This window comes from Panthera onca, chromosome A1, assembly GCF_046562875.1.
Source record: "Panthera onca isolate mPanOnc1 chromosome A1, mPanOnc1 haplotype 2, whole genome shotgun sequence".
NCBI lineage: Eukaryota > Metazoa > Chordata > Mammalia > Carnivora > Felidae > Panthera > Panthera onca.
In genome coordinates this window covers 231,841,958-231,869,257 of record NC_138339.1, presented here as the reverse complement: position 1 = coordinate 231,869,257, position 27,300 = coordinate 231,841,958, and the positions used below count along the sequence as shown (strand labels likewise).

The 27,300-nt window shown below is 45.8% G+C and overlaps 1 protein-coding gene across 3 annotated transcripts in view; it reads left to right on the top strand.

Moving 5' to 3' along the window:
* MTUS2 (microtubule associated scaffold protein 2) overlaps positions 1-27,300 on the top strand; it is a 566,588-nt gene that overhangs the window by 506,354 nt on the left and 32,934 nt on the right. For all 3 annotated transcript variants that reach the window (XM_060637454.3, XM_060637455.3, XM_060637457.3), the window contains one exon: positions 2,935-3,001. In XM_060637454.3, the coding sequence (XP_060493437.3) occupies positions 2,935-3,001 (67 nt within the window). The remainder of the gene's footprint in view (positions 1-2,934; positions 3,002-27,300) is intronic.

Sequence of the window (27,300 nt, the reverse complement as noted above, 5' to 3'; positions counted from 1 at the left end):
GTGATCTGGGAGATCCCTGGGTAGGACACCGTTCACATCTGCCCAGGGCTTCTTTCCGGGGTGGGGGTGGTGGGTGTTGGGAGCTGAGGGAAGCGTTGGCTCATGTTAGAAATCAGAGTTGGTTTGTGGGGTTTTGTTAAGTTCTGGTTGTTCACTGCCTAACCTCATCTAAGTCTTTGCATCTGTCAGCACTCTGACTGTGAATACTTTAATAATGCTATTTTGAGACTGATAAGTACAGTACAGTTAACCCTTGAAGAACCAGGGATTGAGGTGCTCAACTCCTGCACAGTAGAAAATCTGTGAATAACTTGTGACTCCCCAAAAACTTGACCGCGAATAACCCACTGTGGACCAGAAGCCTTACTAAGAACAGTTGATTAACACGTGTTGTATATCGTATTATGTGCTATGTTCTTATAATAAACTAGGGAAAATAAATTATTATTTAAAAAATCACAAGGAAGAGAAGATACATTTACAGTACTATACTGTATTTATTGAAAACAATTCGAGGGGCACCTGGGTGGCTCAGTCGGTTGAGCGTCCGACTCTTGATTTCAGCTCAGGTCATGATCCTAGGGTTAAGGGAGGATGAAGCCTTACATTGGGCTCTGTGCCGGGCATGGAACCTGCATGAGGCTCCCTCTCTCTCTCTCTCTCTCCCTCTCCCCCACTCTTGCTGTCTGTCTCTCTAAAATAAATAAAATTTAAAACAATTTTTAAAAAAGAAAAAAATTGGAGTGGGAGTGGACACACCCAGTTCAAACCAATGTTGGTCAAGGGTCAGCTTTACTTCACTTCTCTGGCTGTGCTTAGGAACTGAGGATTAAAAATTATTATTCTTATATATGTATATATTTTTAAGTAATCTCTACACCCAACGTGGGGCTTGAACTTAACCTCGAGATCAAGAGTTTCATGCTCTACCAACTGAGCCAGCCAGGTGTTTCTTGATAGGAGAAACAAGTTAATTTTTTCACTAGTTTAAGATCCTTTCAGGGTGAATACAGAAAGCTAGCCACTCTGGAATTCCAGGTTTTCTTAATTTGTAGTAACACGTTGAAAGTCAGCCGGCCACATTATGCTGTGTTAGAGCAAGCAGGGAATCCCTGTGGTCTATCTGATTAGAACGCTTCCCCAGGTATCTAGACTTCGAACTGAGAACAGAATCAGGGCAGAGCCAGGAAGGTATTTTCAAAAAGCAAAACAAAGCAAAGAATAGAGCATAAGAATATGCCATATTCCTAAACACATTTAGATCGTTAATGTGGATAAGACCCTAGTATCTATAGGATATTAGTTGCAAATAAAATGAAAGAAAAGACTTCTAAGAACGACTAACACTTATAAAGAGCTTGCCAAGTACCAGGCTGCATATATTACTTCTAATTACTAATTGCTTTACATATATTAATTTCTTCAACCCTCTTTATAACCCTGTGCAGCGGGCCTGGCATAGAGGCAGCATCCCTTAGTGATTAGGAAACTATCTATTCTCGGGTGTGATTGCTAGACTTCAGATTTAGGGAAGGCAAGGATGCGGAGGGCTGGGATGGAAGGAGAGAGCTTTATGAATAAAATGGGGGCCCACCATCCCTCAAAGGATGCGTTATTGCTACATTATTCTTAAAAGAACCATGAGCTAATCCCTGTTGATGCCCATGACTAAAATAGCTGTCAGTGTATCACACAAATAGAGTTTTATTTGGGTACTACGAAATTATGACATTGTGTAGCAAATGCCCGTTGGATGACCTGAGACCGTCCGTCCCATCAACCCAAAGTAGCACACGTGTTACCTAGATCTGCGTGTTACCACCACCCCGCCCCCATTTTTTCCTTTTTTTTAATTGAGTTTTTTCTCTTCATGGGGAGTTTCGTGACTTCTTTCATCCTTGAGGTAGGTTAACAAGTTCTTTGGAGGTGCTGTAATCAAAGTCAAAGGAGGTTAATCAAGAAAGAACATTCACAAGACCCTGATGATATTCACGCTAGAGATCTGGTACAATTTTTAGCTTCAACTCCCTTTTTGGAAATGTTTGCTTTGGGAGCACATTCTAACCGAATGAAGAGACTTTCTTTGAAGGCCTACATTTTTGGTATCTCTAATGGGAAGAGAACTGATATAGCACACCTTTTCTAGTTATTATTAGTCACAATAAAATCATAACAAATGTAGCTATTTCTGGTAACTCAACCCAGATTACAAAGTCAGCATATCTTCAGGTACCTCTCGGTTTCATGTCATAGAATACATATGATCTGAAAACAACTCAGGGGCTGTGTGGTTACAAAGGGTGTCCTTTGCCCTTAATAGTACCTCACGTGGGACTTTTCGTCTTGTTCCTTCTAGTGATGCACACAGTGGAACAAAAAAACTTGGAAACCTTAAGTTTTGGTGTTGATCTCATTACAAAAAAAAAAAATGTTTCACGTTAAGCTTTCTGCTCGTTACTTATTCGGTAGCCGACCACGTACATATGGACAGAAGGGTACGTGTAAGGAGACAGTTGGTAAAATTAGCATTCGCCCGTCAGAAGAAGGTGGTGTGGATGTTTTCATGCTCAAAAATCTCATACTAGTGATAATAATTAACGGTGTGTAATAATACGTAACAGCTGATTACCATGCAGGGCATAGACGTGCAAAGAAGGGATTGTAGGTTGATGTGTAAACGGTGCAGTAGAGTGAAAAGCGCGAGCGGGGTGTTATTATTAGATTGCGAGCTTTGTGATTTGAGTGTGATACAAATGAATGAGTCGGACTTGGCTTTGTAATTTTTTTTTCTATGCTTATATAATGAGAAAATTATCTCCTTAAGGGCTAGACTCATAAATATTTGCTTAATATGATTCATTAATTAAACATGTCACAGGGGCTTATCTGGCGTAAAACTAGGGGACTCTCGGTATCCGTTTTGTTTTTTTTCAGAATGAAAGTGCCCTTGTGAAAGAAAAAGAGCTGTCAATCGAACTTGCAAACGTCAGGGATGAAGTTGGTAAGTAGGGCATGGAAAATGAGGAACGCCAAGAATGTCTTTTCCTGATACCTGTGAATGTGCAACAAAAGCAGTTACGTCTCACGTAATCAGCCAGGGCAGAGCTGCCTGGAAAAATGAAGCATCTCACCCAGCACAGTGGTGCGTTGGTGTGGCCTTGCAGGGAGCCATAATTTTTACAGCTCTGTTGTTACAAAGACAGCTTCGTAACAGTTCACTAATCTGGCCTCGACTCCGCTCTTCGCAGATGGCGGCACACACATCCGTCTGCGTTGTGAGCTGTGACCACAGCCCCTCCGTCTCGGTACCCCCGGGCAGGCAGAGCTCCCAAGGAAGCAGCACAGCTTTGCTGGGTAACATGAGGCACTCTCTGCACTAGATCTCTGCAGACATTCCAAGGCTTCCTGCCACCACAGGCCTCGCCATGAAACACTCTGTGATATAGAACAAGACCAGAAACACAAGCCTGGGTGGATTAAATATGCTGGGGTCTGTGTTGAAATTCCCACTCACCTTTGGCCAATAAAATGGTAGAGCTCAGTCTGAACATGGAGACCTGGCAAGTGATGGGATGATCCCCAGACCGGGGGGTGTCATGGAGACGGGTGGGCTTCCACACTCTAGGCCAAAGATCAGAGCACGTATTCTCCATGTTCCAATTTCTAGATCTCAGTTCTCTCTTGAGGTTCCGTTACTGTGTTTCCTCAGGAATCAGTCAGCAAAGGGAACGTCAGCCTGGCCTATTCCCCTCGGCCTGCTGTCTTCTCTTTACAATGAGTGTATCTCCTCCATCCATTGTGGTCCTGGGGGCAGCCTGCCAAGTGCTGGTGGGGCTCCCTCCATGAGTGAGGGGACTTGGACGGTCCCGGCCATCCTTGGCAGGTGGCACAGCACCTTTCCTTCTGGCCAGCCACGCAGAGAGGCTGTGGCTGGTCCTTCCGGCAAATAGCCGTGCGAATAGGCGTGGAAGCTGAAGACCAGACTTCCCTGGGGAACATGGGTGCCGAGGATGTGCAGCGAACTGCAGAGTGATTTCCAGACACGGTACCCCCATCACCCCTCTCTATTTTTTCCTTTTTGTTTAACTGAGTTTTTTTTTTTTTTTTTCCTTCCCTGCGAGTTTTGTGACTTTTTTCATCACTGAGGTAGGTCAACAGTGGGCTTTTCTCCCCTCTAAGGCCCCTGGGGGAAAGCAGTAAATAACGGTCCCTCCTTCCCAGCCTCACCTATGAGTGGTCCGGAGCAGCAAGGTGGCCCCGTGCCCCTGGCCATCCCCGGATGAGGAACCCAGTGCATGAACCCAGGTGTAGGTTTCCCGAGAGAGGTCTGCCAAGAGCAGCAATGGCAGAACTTATAGAGAAGCTCTTGGGAAGCCGAGGGCCACGAGTGTGCGTGAAATGAATGGGTTTTTAAGCTGGTTTTGTTTTTTTTTTTTTTTTTTTGAGAGAGCACAAATGCAGGCAGAGGGAGAGGGAGACAGAATCTTAAGCAGGCTCCGTGCTCAGTGCGGAGCCCAATGTGGGGCTTGATCTCATGTCCGTGAGATCGTGACCTGAACTGAAATCAAGCATCAGACGCTTAACCGACTGAGCCACCCAGGCATCCCAAATGGATGAGTTTTTAGATTGTTCTGAGAGTGAATGGTTCTGAGCATGGACTTTGCAGACCAATGACACGGGTTCAGGTAGGGCCAGTTGGCTAACCTCTCTGTCCCTCAGGTGTCCTTTCATAAAAAGGAAAGTCGGTTAAAGAAGATAATGCTGATAACGCAGCCCGAGGAGGAGACTCTCCTAGTAAGGTGTGCAGCACCTTGAATCAGAAAATAGAGGACAAAATCTTCCATTGTAGCCTGAATTCCTCCCCGGAGGGATGTCTGCACCCCCGTGGGCAAGCTTTGGATCTGGGGTGTGCACCCTGACCCAACTAGGTAGGGCATGCCGAATCCAACCCCGCTTCCCTCTGCCCTTTCCTGAAGCTTCTGAACGCAGCAGGAACCACGCAAGGATTGCGCTGAGTTTTTGTGTTTCGGTGTTATTTGAGGTCTGCATTCGTGCTAAGAATAGAACCAGAAGTCATTTGCCAAATGAATAAACCGCGGGGTGAGGGGAGAGGGCGGGAGGCCTTGGTAGCCCCAGGGCCGGGGCCATGACGCCCAGCACTGAGCCCAGCGGATGTCTCAGCAGCGAGCACCTGAGCCACTGCAGAGCCTGCGTTTGGGAGAAGGTGGACACTACACTGTGGGGGGATCTACTATTAACTGTAAAGGCCACAAGTTCTGCCCGGCTTAGCGTGGCCAGCAAGGAACACCCTTAAAGGGAAAAGAGAATTAAGCTTATAAAGCTGACTTTTGAGTGATCGTCTAGAAAGAGAGATGGGCGATCCTATCTCCTTCCCAGCATCCCTACCCTCATTTAGACCCCTGTCATCGGAGTCAGATGAGGGCTTCTGGAGCTGGGAGCTATGAGGGGCCGTGAGGGGCAGGGTGGGGGTGGGGGGAGCTAGAATTTGCACATGTGAATTCAGACATGGAAGAGGAAGACGCTGCGAAAATCAGAAGAGTTTAGCAGCATTTACTGTATATCCCCAGAACAGGGCTGGCCGGTTCCCCAAATCTAAAACCTACTGCTCAAACTTTTCATATGTGTTAAAATGCTGCCCTGGAATCTACCCGTATCTGCTGGTAGGCAGCCATCCGTTGTTTACATCCTTGCTGTGAAGAAATGCAATCAAAGGCTTCTAGCATCTAGCCAGAATCACCTTGACCGGGGGTTCTCAGCCCTGGTGCATATTAGAATCACCTGCAGTGCTTTTTAAACTAACAGTTCCCAGGACCTCTAAGGCAACAGACTCAAAATATTTGAGGTTGGGGCCTAGGCTTTTCTTCTTCTTCTTCTAAGTGTTTGTTCATTTTTGAGAGAAGAGAGCATGAGCGAGGGAGGGGCAGAGAGAGGGGGACAGAGGATCTGAAGCGGGCTCTGTGCTGACAACAGCCAGCCCTATGCGGGGCTTGAACTCACGAACCATGAGATCATGACCTGAGCTGAAGTCGGACACTCAACGGACTGGAGCCACTAGGCTTTTTTTAAATTTATTTCCCAGATGTTCATGAAGTACAGTGAAATTTGAGAACCAATGAACTACATTGAAGGAGTGAGGATTTCGATTTGGGTCAAGGACAGGGAGGGGGGCGGTAGGGAATTTGGGGTAGGTCTGGGAGGATGGGGTCCCCTAGTCGAGCTCTGTGGGCAGCCTGAGGGCCTCGGGAGAGAAGCCCAGGAGGGAGGGGAAAGGGTGCAGAAAGGAAAGATGCAGAGGACATATCCCACCTGCTCTGACATTCCCCATGGAGTTGGCCTGGCTCCCAGAAGAAGGGAAGGAATATCATCTTCCTTCCTTCACCTCGGCCTGTCAGGCTGTAGGGCTGTCAGTCTCTGAGTCCGCTCCCAGCTGGGTTAGACGGGCTTTCGGGAACCGACCACAGAAACTAATCCCCTGGTGTATTTGCTGACACACTTCATATTTACAATACGTTCCCAACTGGGACATGTCTGGTGAAGGAGCTATAGCAGAATCCTGTAGAAGGTGTATTACCCCAGTCAGAGATTTTGATGTGTGTTACCCACGCCGACAGAGGATTCTGATTATAATCATTTTTAAGTAGAACTTGCTGGCAGTTGATTTCAAGGTAAACTCTGAGACCATCTCCTACCGAGCACCTACTGATGCCTGTTGGCCCACCGCACGTGCACTGGGCCAACAGATGCCGTGACCGTCTTCCGGCATTAACCGTTCTGCACATCTGTGGAAGGAAAACTATTTTTTTTTCCCCTCTCCACGTATCAGAAAAACAATTCACAATGGTCATTTAATAGTGATAAAACATTTAACCATGGCGGCACACTAGAATAAGCCACTCCTCTCCTTTGAGCACTTAGATTTGCCCCAGTTTTTTGCTATTATTTGCAGTATTATGCAAATTGCTTTTTTCCTCTTGTGTCATTTTCTTGGAAATCTAGTCTCAGAGTGTGGACAGATTTTGGATAGAAATTCACATTTGTTCTAAATTCATCTGTATGTGAAAGATCCTTGATTTTTACTCTATAAATCAAGATACAAGATGATGGTGGCTTTCATCTCAGTGTAGACAAAGAAGAAATTCCATCACTATTCCTCTCTCCCTTCCTCCCTTCCCATCCCTTTCTATCTCTCTCTCTCTCTCTCTCTCTCTCTCTCTCTCTCTCTCTCACACACACACACACACACACACACACACACATGCACCTGAGAAGAGACACATAATACCCAATTATGTACCAGGGTGCAGTTTGGGATAGAGCGTTTTGTGGTCCAGGAGTCAAGTCCTTGGGGAGTGGCTAAAATTGCCATCATCTGTGTTACATCATATGTGGATGTGGAGACAGGGATCTCTGGTCATCCTCTTGAAAGCTTCTCATGCTTGACTCTTACCTTGTGTTTGGAGTTGGCCTTAATTGGGTCTGTCCTTGGAAAAGCCAAGCTACAATGATTGTGGGATGAAGGGCATTTTAGATCCCCAGGGGACCAGAAACCACCACATCCACGGGGAGGAGGAGTCAAGATGCTAGAAATAGATATAATATTTGATTTTTTAATCACGTTTTTTAAAAATTTCCAGAAAATGTAGTTCTGAAAATATGAGCCTCAACTTTTGGATAGAGTGACATTCTCCAAATTTGGAAGTCAGGTATTGAATTATTGAAGGGTCCTGCTTATATTTGTAAATGCTGAAATGGGTTTATATGACATTCCTCCTCCTAGACGCAGGTTATTTTCTTTTGAGACCTTAGGCTTCGAGTTGTTGACGACCATCAAGTGGATGTTTATGGTTCTCTGTCCAGCAAAGCTGCCTTATTAGGAACACTGAGCCTTAAAAATGTATGAATTTAAAAAAATAATTAATAATTCATAAATAATAATGTATGAATTTAAATCTGAATTAGATGAGCTCCAGCAGAGGAAAAAAACATATGCAGTGCATAGCTGTATCTAAATGGAGCCTTCTGGTTCACACTCCCAGGTGCACTGATGCTCTCCCAGCCAGACCCGTCCCAAGCCAGACACACGCATTTTATCTTTCTGCAAACCTCAGACTTGCGATGGGCTTTGCTTTTTTCTCTCTCTCGAACTCTTTAAAAAATACTTAACATGAAATAAAGTCTTAAGACAGCGAGCGGCATTTAACAAGGCAATCATTCTGGCAGAGTTTCTCAGGTATTATACAGAAAGCTAAATTATTAAATCCACATTTTGAGTATTGAAATCAAATATTGTTGAAATCAAATCACATTCAGCTTATTGAAACAAAGCAAAGGAAACCCAAAAACCTGGATATTTTCTATAATATCCAAAAAGAGATACTAAAGAATTGTGAGAACTTTGAGATATATATATATCTATCTATATATATATGTTTGTGACAGTAAGCACTAAATTGTTATTTATTATGCTCTTAAGTTCCTCACTAGAATAAAATGTTCAATTTCATCTCATTTATAACTAGCAACACACACATACATATACACACCACTGGAAGGGTATTTGTGAGATGATTTTACCTTTCAAGGTTATATATAAAATGGCTTCTAGTTTTATGACCATAAGACCTTATGTTTATATAGTACTTGTACCTACCAAGCTCTGTTATATGATATGTCTTATTTATTTATTCAGATGACTGAATGAAGTAGGTGTTGGTATCTTTATTTTATAGGAAATTGGGGTTCTGAAGGATTAAGGGACTCCCCTAAGTGCATACAGCTGGTTTGGGCAGAGTCAGGTCTTAGGCCCAAACCTGGAATTCTACATACAGTGTGTAAGTTCACCATGGCTTCCCCACCCCCACCACCATTTCTTTTCTTTTCTTTTTTTTTTTCTGGTAATTTCTAATTTGAAAAATCAGATAAAGTAAAATAGCTGCTTCTCCCAATTCCGTACTTTCCCACAAAACCATGATAGACGTTAGTATGAATCTGTCTAAACATGGATGACAGTGTAATTAATTACATAACACAGTGTGATGGTAATTGGCCCTAGGCTATATCCGTTAGGATTGAGTTCAGGACAAATAACAGATTCCGCCCCCGCCCCCCAAATTATAACTTAATCAAAGTAGAGTTTTATTTCTCTCATGTAGAAGAGAGGTGGGCACCCAGGGACAGGTGGGTCAGCTCTCTTTGGGGGAAAGTCCCAGGATTTACACTTCGGTTGATATCTCATTGGCCAGAACGAAGTTCCAAGGCAAACCTTGCCATGACACAGACTGAGAAATGTGCTCTTTATTTTTTCTTGGTGACCTTGCCCAAATATTACTCTATCACTACGAAAGAAGGGGAGAGTGTATATTGGGGGTTGTTAGCCAGCCTGTGCTATGGGGCCCCCATTGCCTCCGTCAAGAAGATGGAGAGAACAGTCCTGTCACAGCAGGCGAGTGAGAACAGAGGAATCTAGCAGAGTATTTGGCAGAATAGTGGGGGCTCAGTGTGTTATAATTACCTTACATGTCAGATTGGATTCTGTCTGCCTTCCTCGCACAGCTTTAAAAAGACCCAAGTCAAAATGCAAAACCAAGAAGATATCTCAGAAAAAATAACTAATCTCGGGATCACAAAAATATAATGCACACTTTCTGATTTATAAAAATATCTCTTCTAAGTACACCAATTAAAAGACAGTTTTGTCAGATTGGATAAAAAGAAAAAAGTAAGGCGCAGATACGTGCGGCTTAAAAGAAACCTTCAAATATAAAGACATAAATGACTTCAAAGAAAAACGGGAGGAGCGCCTGGGTGGCTCAGTCTGTTGAGCACCTGCGTCTTGATTTTGGCTCAGGTCATGATCCCAGGGTCATAGGATCAAGCCCTGTGTCTGGCCCCATGCCAAACATGGGGTCTGCTTAGGATTTTCTCTCTCTCTCTCTCTCTCTCTCTCTCTCTCTGCCTCTCTCTCTGTCTTTCCCAAAAATAAATAAATAAACTTTAAAAATGAAAGTAAAAGGATGGGGGAAAGATAGGCTCCGCTAACACCAATGAAGAGAAAATTAGAGTGTTGAAGTGTCTATCTTAATATCACACAAAGTAACCTTCAGACCAATAGTATTATCAGGAGATAGTGATAAGGGAGTTAGCTCACCAAGAACACATAATAATAGTAAATATCTATGTACTTAACAATAGAGCTTCAAATAACATGCAACCAACATGGGTAAAACTGAAAGGAGACAGAAACAAATCCACATGTAAGCTTAGAGACTTCCCTCTTCTCTCAGTATCATTAGAACAAGGAGGCAGAAAATCAGTAGGGATACAGAGAACCTGAATAACGCTGTCAACCACCTTGACCTAACTGACCTTAATAGCACATTCCATCTGACAAGCAGAATATACGTTCTTTTCAAATTCACATGGAATACTGAGCAACATAGAACACATTCAAAATGTTAACATAAACAACCTTAACAAGTAGAACCATAAACAAAGCCTTAACAAGTAGAATCGAAACCACACAAAATGTTCTGGACTATAACTGAAGCAGACTGTGAACCAAACACGAAGATATCCAGGAAAACTCCAAACATTTAGAAATTAAACAGCGTACTTCGAAACAACCCACGGGTCAGAGAGAAAGCCACAGAGTAAATTAGAAAATGTGTTGAACCGAATGAAAATAAAAATCCAACATATGAAAATCTTTGGGATGCAAAATTCCCTCTGAACCGCAGGGTTGGGATCTTGTTAAATTTGCTTGACAACTTGGAGGAGACCCGGTGTGTGCTGTCACTGTCCTCAGCTCTCTGGTGGGGAGATGAGTGTATTTGAAAGAAGGTTTGATCTAGTAAATTTAATCTGCTGTCAGAAATTTGAGCATGACCGTCTAGCTTCGCATGTACTACTTTGTCTGCAAGATGGACCCCACTCAGCATGACTGGGTTCTGGAATTACACACCCCTCCTATAGGGAGATGACATTAGTTCTGAGCTGGGAAAAATTCAAACCAGTAATGCCAGCTGCCATGGTTAGATTTTATTCCAGTGAACGTCATTGTAGTTTTCTATCCCAAACAGGTGCCTTACCGATGCACAGTCTGTTTGTGACTCCCTAAAATGTATACTATTTTATGAATAAAGGTAATTTTCTTTCCTGGTGTGTGCTAATATTTTTCAATCTGTGGGCGTCATCCTCAGCTAAGCTGAACTGACTGACTCAAATAGATCAGGATACCGTAAACGACCCTGTGGGCAAGCGGCTTCTTGAAATTCAGAATCTGCTGTTGCCATGTGTCTGTAAATGTAAAATGTAAGAGAAAGCTAATATTTAGAAATCTAATATTTAAGGTGGGGTATGGTTTACAAAGCCCTTTCATTTATTATTTAATTTGATCCTGACTAGGAGGTAGTAAGGTAGATAATCCCACCACTGTTTTAACAGTGAGTAAACATTGCCTATACAAAGTAAAAGCAACCCCAATCCCATAACTGTGCAGAATAACAGAGCTGGGTCCTCTTGTCTTATCATGATGATAGCACGCTGGCTTTGTGTTGTAAGATCTCAACTGATATCGAGGGAAGATAATTTAAAAGACAACAACAACAGCAAAAAAAAAAACCAAGAGAAAGACATGACCTGCTGTAGCTTTAACCTGAAAATTGCTGAAGAGCATTTTGCAAAATATGTGTTTTAAATGATAGTCACATACAAATTGGGTGAGCATAATCGCTTCCCACTTGTGAATTTCTCATACATGGACTCTCTCTTCTTTTTCTTTGTGTCTTGTACCCTGGCTCAGGGCTTAGCATGGTCAGTGTGGACCATTCACTGCTTCATTTTATGAATTTGACTGTACCCAGGAGAGGTGCCCATTAGCGTGCCAGGAGTAGAAGAGGAATGTGGCGAGGTCTCTGACTTTGGGGAACCCCTGTGCATTGGAAAGACAGACATAAGCAGCTGATTAAAATCCAGTGTAATGAGTAAGGTGCTCGAGGTGTGGGAACTCAGAACAGGGGTTGTAACCCGGGCAGGGATCCAGGAAAGGCTTTTAGGGGTAAAACAGCTGAGCTGTGTTAAAGGAAATGAAGGAGTCAGTGAAGAAGTGATTCTTCCATATACCTAATCAATTACAGGAACAGCATTAATGCACCATTCACTCGGTCTCTCCTTTGGGAAATGGGAAAAATAGTGAAGACAGTTAGGTTTTCCATGTGGCCATCCCCAAGAAAAGGAATGAGTTTGTGTTTATGAAACTCTTAAAGTTATTTGTGTAAAAAGTGTTTGTTTGGGATATAAAACTCAAGTGATCTGCCTTTCACAGATTTTTTTTTAACGTTTGATTTTTCTTGTCTAGTGCCACGATGAATTCTCATTTATTCAAATAACCACAAATGTCACCAGGGCAACCTTCAGGTATTCAAGAGTACTGTCAATCTATTTGCTTAATTTAGCAGTTTATTTAAACAAAGTAAGATAGGGGCGCCTGGGTGGCTCAGTCGGTTAAGCGGCCGACTTCGGCTCAGGTCACGATCTTGTGGTCCGTGAGTTCAAGCCCCACATCGGGTTCTGTGCTGACAGCTCAGAGCCTGGAGCCTGTTTCACATTCTGTGTCTCCCTCTCTCTCTGACCCTCCCCCTTTCATGCTCTGTCTCTCTCTGTCTCAAAAATAAATAACGTTAAAAATAAAAATTAAAAAAAAATAAACAAAGTAATATATAAATTGCAGTATATTGCATACTTATGATTCAGGTCACTCTTTTTGATCAGAATTGCACTTTTTCAGCCAGGTTTTGGGGAAGTTAATTTTGGTGAAGAAGAGGAAAGCCAGACCAATTCAGCCCTGCAAGCAACCATGTAAGGACTTACTAGGTTTCAGTAATAATGAATCAGATCCTGATCTCAGATCTCCTTAACACAACAGTCTTTAAAAAACAAAACAAAACAAAACAAAACAAAACAGGGGTGCCTGGCTGGCTCAGTTGGTTGAGTGTCTGACTCTTGATTTCGGCTCAGGTCATGATCCCAGGGTTGTTGGATTAAGCCCCGTGTAGAGCTCCACACTGAGCACAGAGCTTGTTTAAGATTCTCTCTCCCCCCTCCCCCCGCCCTTCTCTCCTGCTTGTGCTCTCTCTCTCCCTAAAATAAAATAATAAGTAAGTAAATAAATAACAAAACAAAACAACCAACAACAGCTAGTGATAAGGAATGTGGTCGAAGTTTCGCTAATCAGAATGATGGTTCCAGGCGGAGGGACCCGGCTGGCAGCTGAGTCCGGGCGCTTACCTTGGTGGATCTACTTGGCACAGTTGTTTTGTTTCCTTTGTTAGTACACCAAGAAGGGCTCTGACTTTCAAGGAAGCGCTTTTAACTAAGTTCACTAGAGCTTGATACGAAAATAAAAATGCCAATTTGTCAGTTGACGATGACAAATCTATCCCCCCACAGGCAGATCTATCTAGAAAGCTAAAATTCTAATCAGAACACTGCATGCTGGACCAAACTCGATGTGCTGTAGATAATAATGGCGTCTTGGCTGAGATAGCCTTGGGCAGTCATCTCCATGACTTGCGCTTTTCTGGGACCTCAGTTCTTAGAACCTCTTCCCGTGGGAGGAGACGGAGCCTCTTAGCATCCCTTGGGTGCTTGTCTGGACTTTTGCCTCCAGCCACAGTACGGTACTGGGCTTCCCACTGTACACAGCTATAAGACAGACAAAATATATGAGGCACCTGTTTCCAAACATTGAGCAATAGACGCTACAGACCTGTGGTCCTTGGGAAAAGGGAAGCATACTAAGTGGACCCCACATTAGCCCCAGCTTTCTGCCTGGGGCCACTTCCCAGACCACGGCACAGAGAGGTGCTCCAGGTCGCGGCCACCATCTTGCTAAGCTGAACGAACAGATGCCAAAATTGAAGGGGTTGGAAATTGTGGGGCTGAGCCTGGCGAGGAGTAAGCTGAGCCTGGTGAGAAGTAAGCTGAGTGGAGGAGGGCCCCAGGAATTTGTGCTGGATTTCCCTTGTGTTTTTAGATGAAGGGTGGGCTGTGTGCACAGGGAAGTCTGGCAGAGGACGGCTACTACAGGGCTGGGAGCTGAATGGGGGTACCAGAGGCTGCGGGGTGCTGGGAGACATTGGAGCTCCAGCCCAGAGAGGGTGGGGAGATCTCTTGAGCAATCCGTTGATCCCTGAGAACAGCCAGGCGTTAGGAGTAAGGGCCATGACCTAGTTGGAGTAAGGGTCTCTCTAGGACCAAAGACAGACTGAAATTGACCCACACTAACAAGAGTGAAACCGAGCCTGACAGAATCAATGGAGTCTGGTAGTTTACCTGCCGGCAAACAAAGCTCAACATCATCAAGGAAGCTCCTTAGAACATATTATCCATTATGTTGAACATATATATATTTTTAAATTAGACATACAAAGAAGCAGGACCCATAATCAAGGAAAATACTAGTCAATAGAAATGGGCATTGAAATAACTCAGGTGTTAGAATTAGCAGATCTAGCAGATAAGAAATTTTAAAAACTATTATAAACGTATTCAAGCATTTCTAGAAAAAGAAGAACGTAATAAGTAAACTGGTAGGGAAACACAACAGAGAAATGAAAATGATAAAAAAGAACCAAACGGAGGGGCGCCTGGGTGACTCAGTCAGTTAAGCATCCGACTTTGGCTCAGGTCATGATCTTATGGTCCATGAGTTTGAGCCCCACGTCAGGCTCTGTGCTGACAGCTCAGAGCTTGGAGCCTGCTTCAGATTCTGTCTCCCTCTCTCTCTGCCCCTCCCCTGCCCATGCTCTGTCTCTCAAAAATAAATGAACATTAAAAAAAAAAAAAAAAAAAAAAAAAGAACCAAATGGAAACATTAGAACCCAAAAGTATAAGCTCTGAAATGAAAAAGTCACTGGATAGGCCTCACAGCACATTGGAGACTGCAGGAAAAAGGGTCAGTAAATTGAAGAGAATCAGGAGATATTATCAAGAGAATCAGGAGATATTATCGAGTCAGAAGAACAGAGAGAAAGATTGAAACTAAGAACAGAATGTGCATGACAAGTGGGTAACAGGTGTGTAGTTGGATTGGCAAAAGGGAATAGAGAAAGAGAGAAATTGGGAAGAAAAAATACTTGAAGAAATGGTGGGCGTAGACATCCTAAATTTGATTTTAAAGAGCAACCCACAGGGCGCCTGGGTGGCTCAGTCGGTTAAGTGTCCGACTTCGGCTCAGGTCATGATCTTGTGGTCTGTGGGTTCGAGCCTTGTGTCGGGCTCTGTGCTGACAACTCAGAGCCTGATGCCTGCTTTGGATTCTGTGTCTCCCTCTCTCTCTGACCCTCCCCCGCTCATGCTCTGTCCCTCTCTCTCTCTGTCAAAAATAAACAAACATTTATATATATATATATATATATATATATATATATATATATATATATATTTTATATTATATATAAACCCACGGACCCAAGAAGCTCACTGAACCCCAGACGGGATCAATACAAATAAATCACACCTAAGCACATACTAGTCATCTACTGAACACCAGGGATAAAAAGAAAATGTTGAAGGCAATCAGATAAAGGCACACGTTACATACAGGGGAACGAGGTTACGAACAACAGGTAACCTCATCAGAAACACACAGAGGCCAGAAGGCACTGGACTGACATTTATAAAGTGCCAGAAAAAGGCGGGGGGGGGGGGGGAGGGGCAGAAGGGGAGGGGCAGAAACCCATTCAACCCAGAATTTTATATCCAGAGAAATCGTCCTTTAAAAATCATAGAAATTTGGATGTACACGCCTGAAGTCAGGCTATCAAGAGGGTAAATATGTGGAGAAACGTAGAAGACCGTTCATTTCGTTGTTTTTAAACTTTTTATTTTCAAATGTTCAGTTTGATGACGTCTTGCTATGAATACGTTCACAGACTCAAAACGAGATCTAGGACATTTACCCTCCTTCCAGAAAGTTTCTCCATGGCTCTTGCCACTCAGTCCACCCCTCCCCTCTACAGCAACCACTCAGTCATTTCTGTCGGCATAGATTAGTGTCGTTTGCTCTGGGATTTCACACAAATGAGACGAGACATTTTATACCCTACCGTGTATCCGGGGGCTTTTGCTCCACACGAGAGATGCACCCACATGGCTGAGTGAATCGGTAGTGTGTTCCTTTCTGTTGTTTGCTGTGTTTCATTTGCAGGAGCACGCCACAACGAATCTGCCCTTTTGTCTGCTGAAGGACATTTGGGTTGACTTTCGCTCTTACAAATAAGGCTGTTAGGAAGATCCCGGCACGATCTTTTGTTGTCGTTTTCTCAGATAAGTTCCTACGTTCTAAATTACTGGGTTATAGGACAGATGTGCGTGTAACTTTAGGAGAAAGTGCCAAGCAGTTCTCCAGATGCTTGTGCCATTTTGCGCTACACTCAGCAGTGTGTGAGTTCCAATTCCCCTGCCACCTGCCAACATTTGATCTTCTTACTAATTCTGAGTGATCCTGTTGTTGGTTGAGTCATTGCAATAGATGGGAAGACTCTCTCATCATGGTCGTAATTTCCATTTCCCCATCACCAATGATGTTGAGCACTTTTTGTGCGCTAATCGGCTATTGGGATATCTTTCCTGGGGTGCTGGTTGCCCATTTTGTAGCGAGTTGTCTTCTTACCGAATGGCAGCCACCCCCTTGACCGGGGCACACGGGCCCTCTCAAGGTTACCACGGCCCTCCTGGCCCACCCCTCATTTGTGTTTGTGACCTGTCTTCTAAATTGCAACCCTTCCAGGTTGACTCAGGATGGTCTACCGTCATGAATAGGAAAAACAGAACACAAATCTATTGCTAAGATATAAAGCATTTTAAAGTGCTGTCTTCTTCTGCAGTTGTTCCCAGCAGGGGTGAGTTCGCAAAGGGCTTCCCCTGTCACATGGATGCGGTGTCATGGCAGAAACGGCAGCGAGAGGGACCAGAAGGTGCTAGATGGATACACACAGTGCCTGGGAAAGGCTAAAAGTGTGGGACTCCTTCCTGACATGTATTCAACATTTGTAGAGTCAGATCAGGGGATAAACTGATTTTTTCTTAATAAAAACTGTTCACCAGAACATCCATCGTACGTAATGTAATTCCACTGCCTTTTCTTCAAGTCAACGATCTGAACAAAAATTGAGAACGGTGTTTCCTGCTTGGCTGTACCATTATTCTCTTCTGTGATGTTCTAACTCAGATTGCTTCTTAGGGGCCATTTTAAAGCACTTTAGGGGCCCCGGGGTGGCTCAATTGGTTAAGCGTCAGACTCGGTTTCTGCTCAGGTCAGGATCTCATAGTTTTGTGAGCTCAAGCCCCACATCAGGCTCTGTGCTAACAGTGCAGAGCCTGCTTGGGATTCTCTCTCTCTCCCTCGCTCTCTGCCCCTCCCCCACTCACACTGTCTCTCTCTCTCTCTCTCAAATCAACTTAAAAAAATTTTTTTTGTGAAGCACTTTATTTTTTTTTATGTTCTGTCCTGTTATTTTGTTTATTTTTTTTAAATAGAATTTATTGTCAAATTGGCTAACATACAGTGTGTAAAGTGTGCTCTTGGTTTCTGGGGTAGATTCCCACGGTTCATTGCTTACACACAACACCCAGTGCTCATCCCAACAGGTGCCCTCCTCCATGCCCATCACCCACTTTCCCCTCTCCCCCACCCCCATCAACCCTCAGTTTGTTCTCTGTGTTTGAGAGTCTCTTGTGGTTGGCCTCCCTCCCTCTCTGTTTGAAACTATTTTTTCCCCTTCCCTTCCCCCATGGTCTTCTGCTAAGTTTCTCAAGATCCACATATGAGTGAAAACATATGATATCTGTCCTTCTCTGACTGACTTATTTCACTCAGCATAATACCTTCCAGTTCCATCCACGTTGCTGGATGGCAACTTGCTGCAAATGGCAAGATTTCATTCTTTCTCATTGCCAAGTAGTATTTCATTGTATATATAAACCACATCTTCTTTATCCATTCGTCAGTTGATGGACATTTAGGCTCCTTCCACAATTTGGCTATTGTTGAAAGCACTGCTATAAACATTGGGGTACAAGTGCCCCTCTGCGTCAGCACTCCTGTATCCTTTGGATAAATTCCTAGTAATGCTATTGCTGGGTTTAGGGTCATTCCATTTTTAAGTTTTTGAGGAACCTCTACACTGTTTTCCAGAGTGGCTGCACCAGTTTGCATTCCCACCAACAGTAAAGCACTTTACTTTAGATAATAAATCATTTAATCTCAGTAAGCAGCCTCACAGTGTATACACACACACACACACACACACAGAGCCCACACATATCCAGACATAAAGTGCACATCAAAATACATTCAGCAGAGACCTGTTGGAATGACAATGGTTTTCCCTTCGTTCCCTTCACTGTTCATTTTGTGGAGAGCAGGATGATTGCATTTGGCCATGTTTGCAAGGAGTTAGATCCCTGAGTTCACCTGACTGCCAGTCAGGGCACAGCCAGCAGGCAGAAACCACTCCAGTTATTTTACCAGTGAGAATTTAACATAAAGGATTGTTAGGTAGGCAACCAAAAAGGTAAAACAAGAACTCTGAGGTGTCATGGAGGTAACAGCTGTAGGAAAAGCTGCGGGCATTCAGGTTAAAATGATGAAAACTTAGAAGCTTGGAAAAGGCACTTCACAGAGCTGAGTCTCAGACCTCTGATGGGGGCCACTGGTCTCTGAGTTGGAGGAGGAGCTCCTGGGCTGAGATCCAGACCAAAGAGAGAGCGCCGGATATCTGGGGAGGAGCTGAGAAGAGGTTTCCATGCATAGGGAACTGCCAGTGCAAAGGCCCCGAGGTGGGAATGTGCCTGGACCAGCAGTCCTCAATCTTAGGCATTGGAACCGCGGAGAAGCCTTGGGAAACAGATTGTAGGGCCCCGCCCCCAGCGTTTCTGAGTCACAGGCAGGGGGTGGGGCCCGATAATTTGCATTTCAACAAGTGTTCAGGTGCTGCTGACTGCTGGTTTGGGGATCACTCTTTGAGAACCACAGTTCTAAAAGTGTTCAAGGAATAGCAAAGAGGCAAGTATAGCTGGAACAGAGTCAACAAGGGAGAGAAGAGTGAGAGAGAAGTCAGGAGGCTGTGGGGCCCAGATGCTGCCAGACCTGGTGAGCCGGCATGGGGGCCCCGCCTGTACCCTGAGCGAGATGAGGGCTTCATGCAGAGGAGCGAGTCCTGAGGTACAGTCTTCGAGGATTCCCTCTGGCTGCCGCCGTGAGACAAAATGGTTCAGGGACAGGCACTGGTGCGGCAAGAACAGTGCAGGGATTTTCCAGTTACCTGGATGACGGGGACTGCAGCCAAGCCAGCAGCAGGGAGGAGGACAGAAGTAGCCAAATTCCCAGACATATGCGGGAGGGAGAGCCCACGTTGCCTGATTGCGGTGATTGGAAAAGCAAACGGGGGAAAAGGGATTGGAGGCAGGGACGGGAGATTTTCCTCTGTTCTGTGGCGAGCTGGACTCTGAAGAGTAAGAAACGGAGGGTAGGGAGCCAGAGGACAGCATAGGAAGGACGATCGTGCATTTGTTCTGTTTGTTAAAGGTAAGAGACAGACATTTGTAGAGGCTGTGTGTGTGGAGCCAGAGAGGGGAAACCCTAGGGAGAGAGACAATAGCAGAAACAAGGTCAGGAGAAGCCAAGAGTGTGTGGCAGTCCCAGTGATGCCCCCAGAGATGTCCCCGTCCTAAAGCCCAGAGCCTCTATGTCCCTCAAGTGGTAAAGGGACTTTGCAAGTGTGATTAAGGAACCTGAGTTGGGGGGGGGGGGGGGGGCGTTGTCCTTTGGGGCCCCAATGTGATCATGAGGGTCCTTAGAAGAGGGAGGTAGAAAAGATGTGACATGAGAGCAGGGGTCAGAGAGAGATTTGAAGATACTGTGCCATTGGCTTTGAAGATGGAAGAAGGGGCCACTAGTCAAGGAACGCAGGCAGCTTCTAGAAGCTGGGAAAGACAGGGACACGGACTGTCCCCTGGAGTCTCCATAAAGGACCACAGACCTACCGACACCCTTGTTTTTAGCCCAGTCAGACCCATTTTCGATTCACGGAACAGTAAGATAATAAATTTGAGTTGTCTCAAGCCATTCATTTTGTAGTGATTTCCTACAGCAGCTACAGGAAATTAATGCAGGGGGTATAGACAGGAGAGTGAGGGAACTAGTCATCAAGGAGTATTACCTCCGAAAAGACATAGCTTCCAAAGTAAAGGTTTGTCTTTTAAGTTTCAGAATAAGAAACAGTAGGGCTCCGTGCCCATTGACTTCCGTTTCCTCAGCAAAGTAGAAGTCAAGGCCGTACGCCCAGTTAGGGCCTTTTATGGATGAGGCAGCGGAAGGAAGCACAGAGTTAGGTAACTTGCCCTACTTCACACAGCCCCAAATAGCAGAGGCTGGATTCGAACCCAGGCAGTGTGACCCCAGAGCCCGCCTTCTTGACTACCTCCCCACGTAGCCTCTTCTGAGCAAAGAACTGAGAGCGTTGGAAGGGGACAGTGTTGGCCAGTGACAAAGGTACGTCGGAGCCATTTCTGGGACTCCAGACCCCAGTGAAGGGCACAGCAGTGACCACCGTGGCGGAGTGCCGGTGGAGGCTGGGCCTGCTGGGTCTGGGAGAGACCCGAAGGTCATGGCATCGGACGGGCCATTCATGGGTATGTCACAGGTAAATGGCGAGAGGCTGGAACAGGTGTTGAGAGGAGGCTACGAGCGGGTGCCGGGCTCCATACTGCCCGGGGTGCATGACGGGGAGGAGGGGGCGGGTGTCACTCTATGATTCCAACTCCAAAGTGAGGAGGATGGGAAGCCACAGGCAGGAACTTTGAAGGAAAGTCAGCGTCAGACCCAGACTAGCCAGGAGGGCACCGCCTCAGAGCTAAGTTTGAACACACAGGTTCAGAGTCAGCATTGGTTGCTCGGGCCAGGTAAGAGAGAACAGGTAGGTGTGAATTCACACAGGCGGACGGCTCAGAATGGCAGCAAGGGGCAGGTCCCACAGCCAGAGGTAGATTCCAGGCGGGTGGTAAAGGCTGTGGGTCTTCTGTGCACCAGCGGAGGCAGGGCTCTGTGGACCTGAGTGTTGAGCACCGGGTCCGGGGCCTCGCTACCCAAAGGGTGGTCCCTAGACCAGCAGCATCCTAGACCACCTGGTGTGGCTTGGTTGAAATGCAAACTCTCAAGCTCCACCCCGACCTTGAATCAGTGTATGCATTTTGACAGCTCCTCAGGTGATTTGTATTAACGTTGAATACAGAAGCACCGTCTGCTTACAGTGCTCGGACCAGCAGGGTCTCCATCACCAGGGAACCGTGATAGAAATGCAGATTCTCAGGCCCCACCCCAGCCCCACTGAATCCCAAGCCCTGCCTGCGATGGTGACGATCTCGCTGGCACGATCACGAGGTAGCATGGCCTCGACGTTGCCACCAACTTGGACCCACCCGGTTCGGAGAGACTTGGTGAAGATCGGTAACCCTTCCCGTGTAGAGTACTCAGCGCCTCAGCCCAGGAAGAGTGCTCAGTCCCTGTGAGCTGTGACGCCACCGACAGTGACTGTCTCAGGCCCCGTCTTTTCAGGTGTGCTTTTCCTTCCTTTCTGCCCGAGACCTTTTTCTGAAAAACTGGAAGAGAAAGAAATCGTTGCATCTTCTGGTACCTAGTGTGATAAGAACCCCCTCTTGCTTTCCATGTGATTATATTTTTAAAATGTTTTTGAGAGAGAGAGAGAGAGAGAGTGCGAGCAGGGGAGGGGGGCAGAGAGAGATGGGGGACAGAGGATCTGAAGGGGGGTCTGTCTTTGCTGTCAGCACAGAACCCGATGTGGGGCTTGAACTCAAACTGTAAGATCATGACCTGAGCCAAAGTCGGACGCTTAACCGACTGAGCCACCCAGGTGCCCCTGTGTGATTATATTTTTTAAAAAAGACATGTAATATTTTAACCAGCCAGTAACAAAAGGGGAAACTTGTCTTCTTGGGAGTTCTAATGAAGATCACTTTCACGCTGGCCTTTGCATGATAGGACCGCCTTTGTCCACCCTTGTCCATTACGTAAGGTGGACATGACCATCTCGGACTTTGGCTTGGACCTAAGCAGTCACTTCCCAGCCTCTTGTGAGACACAGGACAGTGGCCCCAGGTCCTTATCTGACAACTGTGTCTTCAGACAATATGTGCTTATGGACGTGGCAGCAAACCAAAACAGTAATAAACTCCAAGAAAATAGTATGTAGCTAGGTTACCTTCCACAGCCTCATTGAGTACCCAAGTCTTAGCTTCCATGGCCAAATTGCGTCCACTCCATTTAGATACGTGCATTTTTTATGCTTTGTCCGAGCCTAACATTCATGAAGGGTGGAAAATACTCCCATTTGTAATATTGCGATGATTCTGCGACCCCCCTCGAAAACAATAAATGGCTAGTGTTTATCCAGTGGTTGATAGAGACCGGGCACGACGCTAGGCACCTACTCAGAATTCGCCCACCGCAACCTCACACTAACCCTAAGACGTCACCTCTGTGCGATCCCCATTTTACAGATGAGGAAACTGAGGCTTAATGGGGTTCGTCCCCTGCACGTGAGCATCATCCAAGAAGCTCAACCCCAAGTCTGGTGGACACTACGGTGCATGTTCTTGCCACCGCACTTGGAGAAGGTCTTTAACTCAGCGCTGTGTAAAGAATAATGGGATTAACCAAGAATGACTGAGTCTCTTCTGTGAAAAAACTGAAGAGCTTCCTTAACTACAGATATCTTATAACCTGTCTTAAGAGCTACAAGGTGGAATGTAATATGAATCACCAGATGTCCCCTACTGAAAACACCTGTAGTCTTATTGACCCCCCCCCCCCCAATCCAGCTGGGATCCTGCTGACCCAGTGCTCAGCCCCACACTGTCCATCCCTGTACCAGTGTGTGCCAGGTCTCCTGTCTCTTCCAGGGTCCCTTCAGTGCTCTCTCTGAGTTTGAATTTGCTCTAAGTCACTTTGAGAACCACTTACAGCTAGCAGATGAATCCCACTGAGGCCTGTCGTGTATCGTCAGCACTGCGCAGGCTGCTACAACCCGACTCGCTCCTTATTTATTGCCAGAAGTAGTAACCCCTTCGAATCGCCCTCATCAAGGAGTCTTCTGTCTTTCTCTAATAGGAGGGACTGTGCCCATGCACAAGGGTCCTCCACAGTCTCCGAGCAGCAGAGGGAAGCAGGGCAAGAAGTCAAGGTAAAAGTACCCCCCTTCACATCACATTGTCCAGCAACACCGCTGTCTTGGTATTTTCTGCATTATACTATGAAATGTCACCTGAGGGGCAGGTGTCTCTGTTTGTACATTTCATACCTGCAAACAGGTCGGCTACCCTTAAACCTGTAACCTTCTCACGGTTCTGTTTGGCTCTTTTTTGGGATTGCACACCCAGCCCCTATTTCCTGCCCCGAGAAGGGGTCAGTGTGATTCATCATCTGGTCGCAGATTTGATTTTCTCTAACTTGCTGTCTTTCCATCCTCATACTCAGAAGCTCATCAGTCGCTCCTCCTTTTACCTGACCAGCTCGTGAAGCCAGATCCACCCCACCCTCCATGCTGATCCCCTAGCCCACCTCCCATCCTCCAGCCCCGGTGCAGGTGTATTGGTTTAGCCTGGCTGCTTTCGCACCACACAGCCTCACTGAAGGCTAACTGTGAGCAAAGGATGTGCTTGTAGGCCTTCAGCCCTGAGAATTTTGATTTTATTAGTAGTCTTGAAGCCAGTTCCTCACCCACCTAGCGGTTGTGTGCTCAGAGAGAGGAGAGCCACTGAGGGTGACATCTCGCCTCCCCCGTGCTGTCAGGTACCCCATGGATTTCAGACTCCGTACAGGAAGCTCCTGGGATCTCGTTAACATGCAGTTTCTGATTCAGTCGGTCTGAGCTGGGCCTGGGCTCCTGCATTTCTAACAAGCCCCGAGTGTACGGACCACACCGTGAGCAGGAAGGCCTCCGCACACAGCCAGTGAGGGCTGGCCTCAAGCCAGCCAGACACCGTGCTGGTGCTTCATACACGTAAACACATATTTAATCCTGGCTCTACTCTGTGAGGTAGAGTTGTCTTTATTTTTCAGTCGAAGGTCACTTCTCCGAATGTTCTCTCAGTTTTGGCGACTGTATAAATAAATTACGATAGTCTGCATGTGGGCAGGAAGCCACCGCCATGGAAGTAATGATTCCCCCGGAAGCGGTGAGGTGGCTGTTCTATTGGAGACACGGCCCAGGGGACACTGCTACTAATTCAATAGGGTTCGCTCCTGCATTGGGGCACAACTGTTCCTTGGAATTGTTCCTTGGAATTGATTGGATGGGTTTGGTAGTAATGGAGAGAGGCTGAGAGGAGTTGATAGGGAAACGCACAACTTTGAAAACACCAGCTCCTAAAGATCTAAAACATTAATCCTCCTTTCCCGTGAAAAATTAAAAGCAGTAAATCCTTGGACAGGAAATGAAGGTAATCATAGGTCTGGGAAAGCCTCAGAGAGGTATCTCCCGAATCCTGTGGAGAACACAGAATACACAAGGCATGCCTGCATGTGACAACCTGAAGGAAGGAAGGAATATATTTAAACCTCCTACCACCGAATGCATTAAAATGTATTATCTAGCAGTCGGTTGGTCTCCATACCCACCTAGGATCAAATAAGGGGGACCGGGCCACCCACACTCTGGGACAGAGGATTGAAACTAGCACCATGCTGTGGAATAGGGCCACTCCGTGCGGTGGAGCTTCCTAAATGATGGGGTCCTGGGAATTCGTTTTCTAGAACTCTCCGTAAGGCAAATTCTCCACCATGAACGGCAGCCCAGAACTTCAGCTTATGCTCTATTGAAACGTTTTTCAGAATGTTATTAAAAGCCCCTTAAGCTCCTTCTAGAAGGGATGCTCAACACGGAGAGGATATTACTTGTACCGATTAGGTAACAGGTGCTAAGTTCAGATAAAATTAAAGGGTCATCTTCTCAATGCCATTTTGCAAGGAGAAAAAAAAAATTAAAAGCAATCAGTACTCACTGCAACCCCCACGAAGCCATGCTCTCTGTGCTGTCCGAAGCCTGGGCCTTCAGGATGGTCCCAATGGAATCTGAGATGAGCATGTGCCGTGGAGATGCATTTTAAGCTCCGCAAGCCCAAATTAACCCGGAGGAAAGGAAGCACGACTGTGCAAAACCATTTCCCCATCAAGCCGTTTCCTCAATCTGGGCAGTGATGTTATTAGTTCTCGTGTGGACCACATTGTTTTGCTTTGCAAACCTTATGATTCTAAGCATCCTCTTAATTCCATTTCGTCTCTCGCCTCCATAAATCATCCTTGTGTTTTTCTCCTCTCACACCCAGCTTCCTTACAAGCATTGCACATTATATTCACATGCAGGATCAGTCATTATCCATTGGTTGAAATGCTTGTCCTTTGTCTTAAAGAACACATGAAAATGGTACCAAGTATTTACTACCATGAAGGAACCTCACGGGTTGGGATTTTTATGGGGTTTTTTTTCCTTATATTTTTTTGTTTCCCTTCCAAAATGTAAAGCAGAATGGCAGCCCTATTATTATGGGAAAGAACACTACCAAGATTCACATGGACTGAATCCTGGCTGTCCCTCTCTGCCTGTGTCCACTCGGACAAGTGACTTCACCCCCCGAGCCTCTGTCTCCGTTCTATAAAGTCAGAGCAAAAATGCCCATTTTGCCCCACTTGGAAATGTGCTGGGCAGATTAAACAAGGTAGTATTGTGTGTTAGAGAACTTTATCGTGAAAGCACATACCAATGCCAAGCACTGATTTCACTATGCATGTCTCAGGTCATGGGGATGACCGATGGTGCACATTTTCTCCGCAGACGAAACTGACCTCTTTAGGGGACCATTTGGGGTGGGAGGGGGATTGTAATTATACAAATGATATACGCTTCCCTGTCTTCTTCAAGGGAAGATTCTTCTTGACGACCTGTGCCGCCATTACAACATCCATAGCATTCTAGAAGGCTAGGACACGAAGGGGACGTAGCGCTCAAAGTGCCTGTAGTAATCAGTCTGTTAGGCTGCTGTAGGAAAACGCCACGGACGTGGGGGCTTAGACAACAGAAGCTTATTTTCTCACACTTCCGGAGGCCGGAAGTCAAGGGCAGAGTGCCTCGGGGTTGCCTTCTGCTGAGGCCTCTCTCCTTGGCTTGAAGGTAGACAGACATCTTCTCCCCGTGTCCTCTCTGAGCATGTATCCCTAATGTCTCTTCCTCTTAGTAAACAGTTTTTTTTTTAAGTTTTTATTTATTTATTTTGAGAGAGAAAGAGAGAGCAAATGTGAGCAGGGGAGAGGCAGAGGGAGGGGGAGAGAGAGAATCCCAAGCAGGCTCCACGCTGTCAGCACAGAGCCTGCTGCGGGGCTTGATCCCACGAATCGTGAGATCGTGACCTGAGCGGAAACCAAGAGTCAGACACTTGACTGACTGAGCCACCCAGGTGCCCCTCTCTTCCTCTTCTTATAAGGACAGCAGTCCCACTGGATTAAGGCCCACCCTAATGGCCCTGGTTTAACTCAGTCACCTCTTCAAGGCCCCTTTCTCCCAAAACAGTTACATCCTGAGGTACTGGGGGTTAAGATTTCAACATACTATTTTGGGGTCAGGACCCAATTCAGCGCAGAACAGGGCCCATTCCTCCTCATTTTATAGATGAGACTGTTGAGGCCCAGAGAGGTTGAGTGACATACTAAAACTCCCACAGCCCGTGTCAACGGGCTGGAGCAGAGGCCTGCCTGGAGACCAGTGTTCCTCCCCCCTCCGCCTCACCTCGAGGGCTCCTTGCTACCTGTGTCCTCTCTCCTTCCCCCTGGACTTTCATATCTCCCCCCACCTCCTGCAGCCCCCACCATTCTCTTCTTTTGTCATGTGGAAACTGTACTATTCAGGAATCAGGGTGTGGAAAGAGTTATTTAATATCGGCCTGGGCGAAAGCATCTTTAGCACATAATGACCTCTGTTGGTCAACCTCTTTTGAAGTCTCCTATATATGGTCATCCAGTGGGGGGGGCTGTGTTCCCAAAATTTGACGAACAGCTAAGTAAAATGTTCGTGCACTTTAAAACACTCCTAGACAAGAAATCTTTCTGGATCTGTGACGTAGCAGTCAAAACTCCTAGCATCTGGAAAATCTTTACCTTACCGCAGCCAGACCTTGTGCATTCTTCCAGAAACCATTTACACACCCGCA